The 16617-nt window shown below is 33.3% G+C and overlaps 2 protein-coding genes across 4 annotated transcripts in view; both read right to left on the bottom strand.

Annotated features, from left to right (window-relative positions):
* Positions 1-1801: 1801 nt before the first annotated feature.
* Positions 1802-4466, bottom strand: LOC148620284 (uncharacterized). The gene has a single exon (XM_088581049.1). The coding sequence runs from the start codon at positions 3955-3957 to the stop codon at positions 2788-2790; it is 1170 nt and encodes a 389-aa protein (XP_088437175.1). The 5' UTR covers positions 3958-4466; the 3' UTR covers positions 1802-2787.
* Positions 4467-10604: 6138 nt separating this feature from the next.
* LOC148620285 (kinesin-like protein KIF19) overlaps positions 10605-16617 on the bottom strand; it is a 41991-nt gene continuing 35978 nt past the window's right edge. For 2 of the 3 annotated variants that reach the window (XM_088581050.1, XM_088581051.1), the window contains 6 exons: positions 16410-16507; positions 15503-16037; positions 15025-15073; positions 14640-14729; positions 13521-13577; positions 10605-12130 (listed from right to left, as the gene is read on the bottom strand). In XM_088581050.1, coding sequence (XP_088437176.1) covers positions 12018-12130; positions 13521-13577; positions 14640-14729; positions 15025-15073; positions 15503-16037; positions 16410-16507 — 942 coding nt within the window. In that variant the 3' untranslated portion in view covers positions 10605-12017. The remainder of the gene's footprint in view (positions 12131-13520; positions 13578-14639; positions 14730-15024; positions 15074-15502; positions 16038-16409; positions 16508-16617) is intronic. The other variant, XM_088581052.1, reaches the window with a different exon arrangement.

Here is a 16617-nt window from a genome sequence, read left to right on the forward strand (position 1 = left end):
TTTTTTACATCTGAATATAAGTTAAATTTTTGACGAAGTAGATGTGGGGTCACAGTTTTACAAATATTTCAGCATTTTTTTCTTGACTATGAAGATTGGGGTCCATCAGTAAGATCTTTGACACAGTCTTACATTTTAAGAAAGATAAACTATTTTGTGCCCTTAGTTTATTTTGATAGTAAAAGTTTCGAATAGTAAAATTCAAAGAATGGATAATGAATAAATAAATCTAATCATTGTTTGAATATACATGTACGGAGCTGTCACCTATCAGACCAAACGATGTTATTTTTCAGTTAACGATTAAATATTAAAAAATCTCGACTGCTGTTTTAACTGACTTTCTAAGTAGAATCAAGCGTATCAGATTATTTCATTTTTTTTCGCTGTTTGCATGTTTTATAAAAAATATCAAAATGTTTTGATGCTTTTAGACGTTTTGTGTGAGTTTGGGAGTACTTTTGAAAAATCAAGTTAATAGTTTTTTTTCTTACTTTCATAGTAAAACTTTCTTAAGAAGCAGTCCTCTAAAAAGCTTATTGGTTCGAAACATTATAGGAATCATTTACCGAAATTGATCAAAGTTGGCTATGTTATATCATTACATACACGTTTTATAATTTTTACTTTATTCGGTACTATGAAGTCACTTTTCCTACTTTTTGTCATGTATAAAATCACATTCAACGAGTGGATGGTATCTTTGAATCACCTTCCGTCCGTCCCTCCGAATTTCGTCGCACTATGATCTCGAATTCAAATGATAGGATTTATTACAAATTTGGTGTGTGGCTTTATATAGATGGTGTATACGTTGTAAGTAATTTTGGTTGCATTCTGTTTTACGTGGATTTTTTTTCAATACATGGAATGACATAGAAAATTTTCGTCTAAAAAGTCTCGGTTCCTAATGGACGGATTTATTTCAGATGTGGCATGTAGCTTGATATAAATGGGCATACGTTTTAGGGATAAATTTTAGTCGCTGTTCAATATCAACTTCCTGTAAGTGTGGGGTATACCTATCACGCACGAAAATGTGTGCGACTTCATGTCATTTGTTACATGCAACACACGCTATAGCACCATACTGACATAGAAACCTTATTTCGAGTTCATTTCAAGAAAAGGCTAATTTTCTATATGTTATTACTTCATAATGATCCTGGGATTCTATAAATCAAAGCTCATTAATTACATCTCCAGGAAAAACTGGGCAAGAACAAATCCATTTCAAATTAAGTAAAATCGATGTAGAAGAAATTAGTTACGATGTACTTTTCAGTAAATTGTTTTCCTAGTCGCATCTGGGGCTAGCTATTCACGTTTGTAGTTTAGATTTACTCATTTGAACAAAGTCGATTGTTTCGTCCAACTTAAAAAAGAACTAATAAATGAACAAGGGTTTTGCTAGCCGAAGGATTGTTTCAACTATCCGAATTGCTCAATATATGTCAAATGTTTACTTCCCACCCTGTTTCCCTAGCACCACAGCAAAACATATTTCGTGGAAAATGGAAACGTCATTGCATTTTTTAATGGAGCTATAGAATTGCATTCTCTTAATTGAGAAGGTTTCGTTTTTATTTGCTTTTTGTTAAATGAGAGGTCATTGCATTCTGAGAAGGTTTATATTTTCTTTGGTTTCTGATAATGACTACTAAACCATCCTGATCCCTAGCACAACATCACAACATATTTCTGTAGGTTTTAAGTTTTGATCCCATAGCCATGGCAACCATCGTTTTTATCTTCGTGTTAATTGTTCATTTGATCAAACACAATTACTAAATCGGTGTGATCTTTTATTATGTGTGAGGGCAGTGTACTCAGACATTTTTCAATTATATATTAAGACATATTACGCCATATCTTGAAAGTCGATATCAATATTAATTTTACTTCAAAATAGCTGTAATCATAGGACTTTCCTTTTGTTTTTTGTCGGCATGAAACATCTTATAGACGTTTCTTAAAAATACCAGTATAAAAGTTACATAAGTAGCTATGAATTGTCAAATACATAAATATCAATCGCTCCCATGCAACGCAATAGTACAATTAAAGATGATAATGCAATGAAATTCGATATAGAAGTACACGTACATGTAGTTAGGTGTATAACGGGATGTTTGAATACTTGAATCTAATCTTAGAGCTAGGTTTTTTTTATACTTCATCCTCTTGAAAATACAATATCATTATTGCACCAATTGCAGGACTTATTTAAACCCACAGTTCAAAAGATTAATAATAAGTGGCACGTGCAAGCCTGTTAGTTTAAAAATATCTGTTTTAAAATGGATGTAATCGCTTTCAAATTTTAAATGTTTAAAAGAAGAATAAATGTTTCTAGCATACTTTTTTTCTTTTTCTATATTCTTAAATTACACATTTAAGTTAATGATGCGTCATTATAAATTAGTGCAATACAAGGCCGTAGCTAAAGGTGGCGATCGCACCCCTTTTGGAAAAAAAAACAACTTTGATTTACATCTTAGCCTGTAATTAAAGAGAAATCATACCAGATAAACAAACAAAATTGCTTATCAGTGATCAGTTCCTACCCCCACCCACAATTCAGAAAATCTGGCTACGGCCCTGTAATATCGAGTTGATGAGCGGTTTGATTAGATAAATACTGAATGAATGTGAAATTTGAAAATGTTTAAAATGCACGAAAATAAAACATACGATGAGCAATGTTTCTACGTCGTATTGTAGTATGCACAACTTGATATAGTTTTTTTCCAAGCAGAAAATGTGTCACGAAAAAGGTGAGTGCTTCTAATTTTGATCCGTTATGAAAGAAGATGATTTGCCCTCGCTATCATAATTTGTTGCCACTACTTCAAACTCCTTGCTACATTTATATTTGAGGTTGAAAGGATGACGTTTGAATGTGACTTGATGTTTCCGCGAAGCTGGAGACGGTACAGGTGATTTTAAACTTCCTACTTCAGTCTGCCAAACCGGTTTCGTAACGACAACGTTTGCAGGGAATGAATGCACATTTTTTTCGGAATTTTTGTCAATCTTTTTTAAGATTGAACGTTTCGGATTCTTAGTACGTGGTGTACATACATTTTCCGATTGGGATTCTATTGGTGGTAATTTTGAAGTTCGTTTTACTTTTCGTAAATTAAACTCCACTGTCCTCTTCTTTAAAATATCATTTTCATTGTTTGCAACAACTGTGGATGTGTTACTTTCGTCACTTGGGTATGTTAATGTGCTCTCTCGTGTACTTTTACCATCATGCTTTTGTTGAATCGGCGGAAGCACTACTCTTCTTGAGATGTCACTAAAAATTGATTGTGGACTCGATTGATCCTCGTGTTTCACAGCCATTTCTTCCCGCCTTTTCTTCTTTTTCTTTCTTTGCTTTTCCTTTTTATGTTTGTATCCATAAAGATGAGTCAAGAACTCGCTATTGTCCGAATATCGCTCTTTCACTTCATCCAACTCCTTAAGTTTTATAGCCCAGTGTCCGTCGTCATGCTCAGACGTCGTTGAGTAAATAGTGCTCCGGCTTTTCGATGTTCCAGTACTCGTTGTACTAGTTTCTGATCCTATTCTTTTAGGTTTGTGGCCATAAGTAAATTTTGTCGGAGAGAACTGCTCGCAGTATTTTGGATAATTATTCCTATTTGGTGACATGTTCACATCTCTCTCGACTATTCCCTTTTCTGACATGTTCTGGAGTTTCTTAAGTCGTTTTGGTTTCCTATAAGAAGTGAATCTATTTTGGAATTCATGATCTTCTAGATTGCCGATTAGTCTTAGATTATCTAAGCCTGCTCCATATGGCACTGAAATTACTGCAGAACTAAGCTTTTGCCGTATTCCACTGAATGCAGATTCACGTCTGTTCTCCTTAGATAATTTTGCCAGTTCTCGTCTGGAATATTTTACGTAACTAGGCAACGTACTTAATACATAATTATTTGTTTCCATCACAACGATGATGCTTGTATTTCATCTACTTAATATCATTTTACCGGATTCCATATAAAATCTCTATAAGATAATCCACCGTTTAGTTATACTGCAGATTGTAGTTAGTTTGTCCAGCAATTTATCTTTTTCATCATTCTATAAGCACAATTGATGGAAAAGAATCTATTTTTTTCATAAGAATATTACTAATAGTCTGATGAAAAATACATCAATGTCTTGTAGTGAAATCAATTTTGGATTCTAATTTTGTCCAAGTTATTTCGTAAGGCAGCAATTAAAAAAAAATGAAATTACTTTCCAATTACGACTAAGTTCTATCACATTCATGAGAATAATAAATTGGTCCACATTTTGCATTTAAAAACTGCACACATCTAAATTATTCCAATTATGCCTAGTTTTTTTTAGTAGTTAGTACTTCGTCTCCTTACGGGGATATACGAAACCAGCGATCCTATATATATATGCAGCAAAACCAATTATCGATCAAAATAATGTCTTGAGCATTTTTAAATCTAAATTGTCCTTTGTATTTTCAGGCGTATTCCGTTACAGTTGGTATACAATAGAGGGACGAGATCAATTTAGAGTTAAAACAAACAACATTTCGTTAAAAAGATCTTAATCGAATTTTGACTTCATTTGAGCGACAGTTGAATTTGTTTATCACAATAAGCCCAATAGATCGTGTAGTGCTTTTGATAACGAGTTTATAAGGTGTATGTAGGTTTGAAATCAAAACAGTAGCGTTAACCTTGTATAGAATTACAGATTTTCAATGTTTTTTGGCGAATTTATTTGATATGCTTTCACCCTTACAAGAATAACAAATATATCCTTTATACATATCTTAGACAGGGTTACAAAATTTCACTTGTCTTTCATTAACATAATGTACGTCTTGCACGAGTGGGAATACGACGTCTCCTTCGTATTGTAGAATTTTGAAATGGAAATTTATCTATGGTGTTTGCCTATTAAACACAAACAACTCCCTTTATAGGTAGGTTGTAGTTTCCCCTTACTGTTAAGTTAGAAGTGGTGCCCACAATAAGTTTAACTTAATTATTGTTTAGATTGACCCACAATTTAATATTAAAAACTTCGGAAACACGTCATAATTAGGTATTCATTGCTTTAAAGATGGAAATGCCTTCATCAACCGGTACCGCCAAGTTTTGTCGGAAGCATTCACACGATAAATCAACCCTTTTTCAGTTAAGCAGTAATGGTTGCAGGTGTAAAATGGACATATGATGGGTCACGACGCATGGCACCACTGTTAACTCTAGAAGAGTTTATGCCATTTTTGTAACGACCAGTTGTAGCTTTGGGTTTCACCGATTTTAAAACTTAAGGGTCCTAAAATGGATTTTTTCCCCATATTTTACATTTCCAACTTTGAAACTCATTTTCTACATCATATACTAATGGATTGGTACAGTCTTGCCACAATCAATCATAGATAAATGAATTGGTACGGTCTTACTATAATCATATACTAGTAGACTGTTACAGTCTGGCCATAATCATAGACTAGTAGATTGGTACAGTCTGGTCATTATCGTAGACAAGTGGATTGGTACAGTTTGGCCTTCATCGCAGACAAGTGGAATCGTACAGTTTAGCCATCACCACAAACTACTGGATAGGTATAATCTGGCCTTCATCATAGACTAGGGAAATGATACTGTCTGGTCTTCATCATATACTAGAGAATTGGTACAGTTTAGAATTCATCACAGACAAGTGGATTTGTACACTCTGGCCATCATTAATGGCTAGTGAATCGGCAAAGTTTGGCCTTCATCGTAGACAAGTGAATTGATAGAGTTTAGCCATCACCACAAACAAATGGGTTATTACAATTTGACATTCAACATAGACCTCGCCACAGCCTGGCAATAGTCACAGACTAATGATTTAGTACTGTTTTGATATTACATTATCTTGAAGTAGATTTACAGTTTGGCCATCATTAAACGCTAGTGGATATGTATTCTGAACTTCATCATAGACAGGCGAATTGTTAGACCATTATAATCTAGATTTGTAGTCTGGACATAGTCATAAAACAGTTGATTGGTACGCCTGGGCTATCATCAAATACTAGTGGATTGGAACTTTCTTGCGTACATCATAGACTAGTGAATTGTTACAGTCTGGTCATCATAGCTAGTAGATTTGTAGTCTGGAATTCACCACGGCTAGTGGATTGGTACACTCAGGCCATCATCATAGACTAATGAGTTATAACAGTCTGACCTTTATTATAGACAAGGAAATTGGTACAGTCTGACCTTCGTCACAAAGTAATGAATTATTAAAGTCTTGCCTTCATCATAGAATAGTGGATTGGTGCAGTCTGGCCATAATCAGAAACTAGTTGATTGGTTTATTCTGGTCATCAATATAGACAAGTGGATTGCAACAGTTTGGTCGTTGTCATAAACAAGAGGATTGGGTACAGTCTGATCATCCCAAAGACTAGTGGAATGGATCAGTCTGGCCTTTGTCAGAAACTAGTGGACATGTAGTCTGGACATCATTATAGACTAGTGGATTTGTACAGTCTGGGTATCATCATAGTTCAACTAAGATTTAAAAGTCATTCTAAGTACATGAAGTTTAATTTTGGAGCTTAAAGAAATACAATATTAAGATTATTTGATACTTCAGCCTCTTTATTTCAAGGGTAATACAAGAAAAACCTTTCAGTTTAACCCGTCAACATTGGCTATATATTTATGTTTTACGTTGGGAGCGACATTGTATGTGGTTAGGTTCAAATTCACAATAAATAGGCAGAATCAGACATATTGTTAAAAATACAGGAATGCAACCGGTCTTTTTTCAAAATGCTTATAAATCTTCTTAAAATTGCAACAGAAAATGAATCGGTTGCCCCCATAAATATCAACCCTCAAATCATTTATAAAGTACAGTATTTACACGAGGTGTCATGGCAAGGCGTGGAAGAGTTATCAAGGGAACCAAGAATCTATCGGAACTCCAAAGAATGTAATTTATTAAGGACAAAGACCAGACATGAAAAACAGACAAACACAACAAAGAACACAGAATAACCAGAACAATACGTACAAAGTAACAAAAGTAAATGAGCAACTCCGACTCCACTAAAAAATGGGAATATGGACCAGGTGCACCGGTAGGGAACTCGTCCTCTGCTTTTCTAGAAACACCCGCCGAGTTGCTCATAAAAAGTCAAGTCCGGAGTAGATGATAGAGGAAAGGAAAACTGTGAAAACTGAGACCGATTGAACAAACTGTTTTGATGGTGCAGATGGATACACCGTAATGATCCACGAGTTCATAATGACGACAATAAAACTTCTGTAATGTTGACTTCAATCTTGTATCAACACAATCCTGTTCCAGAAGCCTAATTGTAAGAAGTCTAGCGCGATACAAAAAGTCTGCGTAGTTGCGGCAAGCTCAGGCATAACGTTGTGAACTCTGATATGCAAACTCCATACGCAGGTGCTGAAAGAATGTTGCCACAGATGACAATAGGGAATGAAAAGTCATCGCGTTTGTCGTATGGTTTGATCAATAGTTTTCCTTTACCTTCGATCTTTAAGTGTAGGTAAACATATGAGGCCGTCTTCACACTGTCTGTAGTATCCTTTATCTCGTGTTCTTTAGGGTAGATACAAAACTAGGATTGTTTAACAATAATACGTCACCTATTTAGCGGAAACTGAGATGAAAGGATCTACCTAAATGGTGTTCCTTCTTTTGGATCAAATTAGTTATAAAGTCAGCCTCATTAGAGTGTAGGAATATGTCAGCAAGTAGAGGAGCATAGTTTGTTCCCATTGGAATACCGACCGTACGTTGAAAAACGCTTCCGCCACACTGGACAAATATGTTGTCGATCAAAGATTCTAACATTTTGAAAATTTATAACCGGTATATTTGGAAGCTCTACCAAGAGCTACATATTTGTATCTAGATGTACAATTTTTTTTTGAATAACAACGATGTATATTGTTTGGAGTTGGGATTTTAACTGGGTGTGGGGAATAGAAGTATAAAGTGTTGAAAAATCATAGGTTTTAATGCTATTGTATTCTGATAATAATCTTGAATTGAGGTTTCGAATTTTTCCAGGATCCACAATGAATTATTATCACTACGGGAGTAAAAAGTGTCGTGGTAGGACTGGAGGCTCTTCTACAGCTGCGAGTATTTAAGTTAGACGTTTTGAAAGAGTTTTGGTGGTACAATTTGCAGATCCAGCTGTGTAGCGTTGTTTGCAATTGATTCTTGTGGAGTTGAGCAATCCAGTACATAGACGGTAGAACAAAATCGTCGTTCTTGGTAGAGACCAAAAGAGGGTAGCACAGATTTATGGTACTCCACTATCTTTTCTTTGGAGAGTGTAGTGGCAGTATAGGTATTATTACTGCTGCTATTTTGCAGACAATGTTTTTTACCCACTCTGACAGATAATCAGTGTTTTTTTGTTCTCGTTTTGTTAATTTTCTTGCGTAGTCCTCTACGGCATCCACAAGAACTTTGAAGTTATAATCCCAACTTTTATTCCCTAATATAAATCATTAACGTGTTGAAAAAGGGGTTGCCTCTAAAGTGTTGATCGAGTAGTGATATATAATTATGGAAATCATATGCGAATGATTTTATGAGTGCAAGAAGTCGCTAACAAAAATTGTGTGAGAAAGCTTCAGCATTTCAATCCGTCTGGTCAGATAGCCCAAAGAGAGACAACCCAATTTTCTGACCAATGACTGTTACTGGGAATCAAGGTTGTAGTGATAATCAAAAGAATGCAATCCAGGGACAAAGACAAGACATGGAAAACTGACATACACAACAAAGAACATAAAATAACTAAAATCGTACATACAAAGTAATAAAAGCAAATGAGCAACTCGGGCTCCACTAACAACTGGGAGCACGGACCAGGTGCGCCGGTAGGATAGGCGTCCTTTGAAAGAAGAGCAGCATAAACAATGTGTATATCCTTCTCAACATACCACCGCATGGTATGATGATGTAGTCGTCGTCGTCGTCGTCCGTAGACACTTTGTTTTCGTGCAATAACTTGTGTATTAGTTTTTTATCTTTATAAAATTTCACGAGGTATAGATTTTAGGGGTTGTTCCCCCACCATTTAAGAATTATGGGCCAAAAGGAGCCTTAAACAAGCATTTCATGGATTTAAATATATGTTTGTCATATTGTTCCACAATATCTTATATACCACAAGTACTGATTACTTAATTTCAGAAATTTCAGAAATTAGGGAGCAAAAAGGGGCACAGAAACATGCATTTTAATGATGTCCAGACAGTAACTTTATTAGTGACTTAATCTTCTTGAAATTATATTACAAGGTGCCATACCGCAAAAAGGGAGAGTGGGATCGATGAAAAAACAAATCAGTGTGAATTTTTCAGTCAGATCGATTACAGTTTACGAATTATATACAGCCAATTGGGGACCACACCTCTAGAAATGGACTTTTTAATTTTTTGTGCGATTTTGAAATAAAAAAAAATTTGATTACATATGAAAATGCCAGTCTGAATACAAGAGTTTTAAGAAGTGTGCTTACCACATTAACCCTATTATTTACTATTTTTGAGGTAATGAGGTACAATGTGATCCATGAATACACCCTGAAGAAGACCATTAACTTAAATTGAATTTCTAAATATTGTGCAATATTTTGTTCAAATGAGTGTTTAGTGTCGTCAAATTAACATTGTGTCCACACTTGCTTCAAATGAACAGAGTTCAACTTGCTGCGGTTGTATCATACTGCACTGTGAAGCTTTTCAATAATATTAATATTATTGCATCCTTTTGTCTTTCATGCTTTTTTTCTCGGGATGAATTGCTCAATCTTTTATAAAAAATCCAGGTTACATAAAAAAGTCTTAGTAGTAGTGATTGTTTCATGTTCCAAAGACAGAACCAGGTCATATATATCAGTGTTGACAATTGTAAACAAAAATAATATGCAACTTCCACCAATTTTACATTTACACATTTGATACCACATAACTCTTTAAAATGGAATCAAAATGGTACCCTAAATAACAACAATTCATTTTTGTCCATTTTTATTCAAATTTTTTATGATTTTTCAACCAAAATATTTTGAAACAATAACAAGCTAACATTTCAATGGCATAACAAACATTTTTAAAGAGGGATATTCAAAAGTTGATGAATAATACACTTCTTTAAAGTTAGAGAATAATAGTAGTTTTGATTGGATATGTTTTGCAGTATGACCGTAAACTATGCAGTCTTTGGAAATTTAAATTTTGAGAGGCAACTGAAAAAGGAAGTTGCACTTACGTATTCATGGAATACAGAAATTGTCTTCTTCATAGAAAATGAAGTCTAAAAATATGATAGTGTGTTATGGTGTCTCTTCTGTTGCCTTTAGAAAGTCTCAAGTTTGCAACAGATAAAATATGCATAGGGCCTAATACAAAAATGAAATGCTAAAAACAAATCCAGTTGCAATGTATATGTCAGTGAACAATTGTTGAAATGTATCATTTCAAGAATGTTACATGTCTTTATTGATGCATATAAACAATTAAAAAAAATAAAAAATATCGGCCGTAACAGAAGAACATACATTAAGATTTCCTCTTTATTTTGTCTACAGTTACTCTGTAATTCATTAGAATTGTCATCATTTAGGTAAAATATAAACATGAAAATTGCCATGCAGAAGTTAAAAAAACAACATTAATTCTGAGATGAATATCATCTGTCTATTATCATAATGGAAATGTTCAAGTAAGACTTGCATTTAATGGACTATTAGAAAACTAGAATCAAAATGAAGGGATTTGAAGTAGATGGGGCCATGCACCACTTATCACATTGTCCCATTAAAATCAAAAAGATGTCAAAGAATTGTCCAATGAAGTTCTGAAAATGATCAAAATGGCACATTTTTAAATTTTAATCTAAATCACAGTCCAAATGTGTGAGTCACATAAAAAAATCTTGATCTGTAAACAAGAACTAGATGTGTTAACACTTTCTCCTGCCTATACCAATTAAGTATGATTAAGAAAGACTTTGATTATGTGAGATGACAAATTCAAAAAAATCTTCATAAACTATATAAGCAGATGCTTCCTTGATAATATTGTATTTATATCGTATTCCAGCAATGACATTTAAGAAAAATCTGTAGTTAATAAAAAAGACTTAGATTAATTATAATCAACATCATAAGTTGAAAAAAACTTAAGTGTATAAGCAATATAAACGCCATGCTTGTTAGTTCATTTTTGGACATATAACATTCTTCAAATAGTAAAAATATACAAATATAACAGAATTTGTATAATTCAATATTATCACAAATATGTATATACAGTAAATATATATCACAGATAGCAGTTAAAGTAAATCAAGACATATAAAAAGTAATGTCAATCATCTTCAATATCATTCTGACATAATCAAATACAATACAGATTCCTTCCCAAGTTTTCATAAATCTCTGAACATGTTACTTATATTTGTCCCAGTAGAACCTAGAAATCTCATGTAAAACACATTTTACTTTGTATGGATGAACTGGTACCCATAACATTCAAATACATCACATTAAATTTATCACCATGACCCACAAAGCACTATAAAAAATGACAATGCATACTTCATTGTGTTATATGGCTTCAGTGAAAGCCCTGAGTTTTCATTAATATTTAACTGCTGTATAAAAGATGTAAATAATTAACATGAGCAACACTTTATATATGCAGATAGTCAGCAGTAACACAATTTTCAAGGCAGACAATGTTAGTTTTCTCTTTAACAAAAAAACTTAGATAAAAGAAATATGGGTTCATAGACAACCACTTGTGTAATACCCATAAATGTCTCCAATCTGGACTCATAGAATATTGTAATCTTATATGATGACTAAACTTTTCATTTTATGTTGATCATGTAAATAATAATAAACTGAGTAACAACTCTTTGTTAGTGGAGTGAAAGTTGGCGACTATCTTCATCTGATCTGATCTGATCTATCGTGGAACAGCAAATCCAGTGATAGTTATGTCCCCTGGTCTGTATGCAGGAATAGTAGGCACATTTTTCCTTTTTGATTTCCTTTTTGGTGTGCTTGCATTTGAAGAATCTGAAGAAAAAAAGACTTCAACCTAATTCTGTGTACAAATTAGTAGATTTAACTTGAAGATAGTGTTGCTCATTTTTTATTCCATATTGTAACATTTAAGTAGCAGTCTTTGTAAGAATCATGCAAATTCAGTAATGGGTGATAAACCCCCAAAAGGCTAAATATTTTACTTTTGTCATTATGTTGTTTTACAGGATGAAGTGTATAATTATTCATTCCAATTTGAAGGAGATATCCGAGAAAGACATGTACTGTATTCCCACAAAAAGGCAACAAAATGACGAAAGTCCAACTATGCATGAAAATAAAAAAAATATTGATAGGAATCAAAATACTGATAATATGCATATCTTCATTCATAAATGATCATTCTGCAAAGTATCAACTTCATACTCTAAATACTGTAGGAGGAGTTAAGTAGAATAACTATATACCCTGAACGGGACAGATAGATGGATGGACAGGAGTAAATCAACTGAATGTAGCAAGGGTATAAAAATAAAAATATATAGGCTTTAGAGCTATGAATCACAATGTGCATGATTCTTATATGGATTACTACTTAAATCCAGATCATAATGCACAGTTTCATACCACTTTGTCAAGACAAGCAATATTTCTTTGAATATATTTACAGAATATTCTTTGTTGCTGCTGCTTTGAATTATTTAACTAAATTAGGTTTCAAAACTATAAAACTTTTGTTTAAATGAAGTAAGATTTTATTTTTCTTCAATTATTCCTGAAAAAGAGGGACTGTGGTACCAAAAGAAAATTACTTATTCTAATACAGTCTGCCAAATAAAATATTTCTTAAACTGATCTGACAAAAACTTTGATAAAACTGGTGAAAATGATTTGCACACCCATGTATTTTCAGAGTAGATCTAAGCCTTGTTCTTATACCAGTGCTATGTTAAGTTCATGCAGATGTACATTTTCAGAAATTATGGATTGAATAACATCACAATTGATATGTTTACAGTATGTAAAAATACTGTATAATGGAGAGGTTGAAGAATTACCACTCATGTACAAACCGCTATATATTCCTGTCTTTACCACAATGTACAAACCTCTGTAGTCCCGTCTCGTCTTTACCACTGTGTACAAACCTCTGTAGCCTTGTCTTTACCCCTAATATACAAGCATATGTAACCCCATCCTTACCATGAATGTACAAACCTCTGTTACACCTTGGCTTTACCACAATGTACAAACCTCTGTAGTCCATCTTTACTGATGTGTACAAACCTCTGTAGCCTTGCCTTTACCACAATGTACAAACCTCTATAGCTCTGTCTTTACCACTGTGTACAAACCTTTGTAGCTCTGCATTTACCACTATGTACAAACTCTTGTAGCCCAATCTTACCCCTAATGTACAAACCTCTGTAGCCCTGTCTTTTTGCTTTGTTTCTGTACCCTGGTGGAGTCAAATCTCTGTCTGTGAAAAAAACACAGCCTCCATTGTTACAAAACTTGGACAAAATCAATTAAGTCTTAATTAACAATGCATTTGTTAAGAATACATAAAATCAAATTGAATACAAATGAATCTTAGAAAGCAATCCAATACAAACTAGCAAGTCCTCTCAGAACAGGAAATCTCCAGCTTCAGTTTGCAGTTGGATTGTCAAGATCTTAACATTAAAACACTTAAGTTTAATTATCTGTTACTCCAAGCACATCTTTACACAATGCCAAACCTTAACACATTGGCTGACATTTTTATCCAAGTGGGGTTGTTATCTCTTTGACATATACACCATATCTGTTCTTGTTAACATTATATTCATTGAACATAGATTGAACTAGTAAGGTGAATGTTTCTTTGGGGTAAAACAAATGTTTGTTTCCTTGGGGTTTAGTAAATGTTTGTTTTAATTTTTTGTTGTAAAAGAAAGGTAAAAAAGGTCAAAAGAAACACAAATTAAATTTACTATCTATATATCATAAGTCATGAAGCATACACCAGTATAAATGATGTGCCTGTAGTATGAATAAGTGCTTTGATCACCATAAATATTCTTCTAAAATGTGCTTTGTAATAGCATAGATAATAGCACATGAAACACATCAATAACATAAAACTTCATGGACAAAAAATACCATTAGATTAAAGTAGAATATGAGATAATAAATTAATTGGGCCAACTGGAAAAAAGAGGGGTTTTAGAAATGTTGGTCTGAAGTCAATTATGAGAAACAATGCTTCATGATGCTGTCTTTGTTTTTTTTAAAGAACATAAATGCAATCAAAATAATATTCACTGATTTTTGAATTCCTGGCAATAATCTAGTGTATATATTGTTGAGGATGTGATCCGGAGAGAGGGGTGAAATTTATACAAAATAACAGATCACTTTTCATTATATTTTACACATAATATCCTATAATAATGAATAATGCCTACACATGACAATAAACATGACCACATCTCAGAAAAACAATACTCTATGAAAGTGCTAAATTTAGCTGTGTGTCAAACACCAGTTATAGGCTCACCCTCTGGGGACTTAACTATGTCTGGGAACAGCCCTTTACACACAGGGGTCAAAGTAGGATGACCCCATTGTTCATAGTCGATACTTTTACCTGTTGTAATAATTGGAGTACATAGTTTTAAAAATTATAAAATTTCTAGATTATAAAATCTTAAATATCCAAGTAAACATCATAGATCGTTATAATTTAGCTAATCTGATATTAGATCCAGAAACAGCTGTGGTACTGTCAAGTTTGGTCAAAACAAAAACACCTTACATATGTGTTGAAATCAAAATTTTATCTGAGTTGACTATAAGAAAGATTATTCTACTTTTAAATTTTTTTCTTATGTCCACCTGTTCATAGTTGAAATCAGAGATTGTTAGTATAAGTATTCATATACCAGTTCTTGAGTTACTTTTCTCACTCAGTCTTCTTTGTCTTCTGTCAAACTATTAAAACAAAATAAATCAATTATTGATACAGTCCTGTCTAAATGCTTTGACAGGTTTGACTGTAAGTAAACAGGCTCAGATTGTACTGTACCAGGCTGTACACAGACATTCAACTATCAAATTCAATGTAATTGAAAAATTCAAATCTGTATTAAACAAAATTGTGATATGTACAATATTTTTTTTCTCAAACACTTAAGAAAAAAAAAAAACGCATAATTAATGTGCCGCATAATCCATAACATAAATGTTGACAAGATAAACAGTCATATATTCTCAAAGTTAAGTTTTAACAGTATAATTTTTCACAAATGAATCAGTTTTTCAACATTTTTTCATTTACCAGTGAGCATTCTTATGAACTACATTAAAATCAGCCTAACCCTTTTTTCAATACTGTTTTATAGAGCATCACCTAACACTCACCTGTTGTGAGTAGGTCAGTTCATTGCCTCTTGTCCTGCGATTTTTCTTCAAATCAGCCTCCTTGGGCCCTGAATTCTTAGGAATAGGTCTGCTAGTTATAGGTGGAAGTGTACTGTCAGAAAAAGAACTATTTTTAGTTCCTTGTGAAATATTATCATCACTTGGATCTTTTATCATTGGTAATGAAACATCACCAAATTTTCTGTTATGTTTTGCTAGCATTGTCTGAGACAAAACACTATCACTTGGCCGCTCTCGTTCACTATTAGGTCTATATAGAGACCTAGAGTCACCATATTTTTGTTCAATTATTGTCCGTTTCTTGGCTGCCAGTGCAGCAATGTTTCTGGTTCCTGTTGTTATAATAACCCTGTCAGGTTTATCTCCTGAGGGAGACAGTCGTGGTGTAGGAGACTGAGTGGGATCCTCTCCACCACTAAGGTTGGACCCATTTCTCCACATACCAGAGAGAGATTGCTCCTTAATTCTCCTAGCGTGAGCACTTTGTGAAAATAGTTTCTCCTCTGTTTTAGAACTGAAAATATTTTCTCCCAAAATAATAAAGGTATAATAATCAATAAGTTTTACAAGATTTGCATTTATACATAATAACCATTAAATAGCTTTTAATACATTTCAAGCAACTTTTTCACTACAAAGTAAGATACTGCTTTATCTACAAACAAAATTTCAGTCTATCATTATCTCAAAGAAGCACAAATACAAAAGCAACATAGGAAGATTGCATGCAGACAGAAATTCAACATTATCAACTTGTGTTAAAAATTTAATTTTATGTCTCATATCTGTTGTTGTTTTTTTTTTTTTTTTAGATAACTTTTGATTTGGTCTTTTTATGCAAAAAAATCATTGGCAACACTCTAGTTGAAATAGAAAAATAACTGACGTTTTCTTGTCCCTTCTCTGATCATCCTCTTCAGTTACAGTACTCATATGATCAGTCTCATTATCATTGTAGATCCTTGTGCTGGCTACAGATGGAACCTGTACAACAATAAGTCAACAGATCAACTACTTCAAGAAGATTTAAAAATGGGCATTTCCAATTCAAAATTAAGGTTGCTCACATGTTTAACAAATGTTTAAATAAACAA

Source organism: Perna viridis, chromosome 4, assembly GCF_037379345.1.
Source record: "Perna viridis isolate PV_CMFRI_1.1 ecotype Kerala chromosome 4, ASM3737934v1, whole genome shotgun sequence".
In the NCBI taxonomy this organism is placed as follows: domain Eukaryota; kingdom Metazoa; phylum Mollusca; class Bivalvia; order Mytilida; family Mytilidae; genus Perna; species Perna viridis.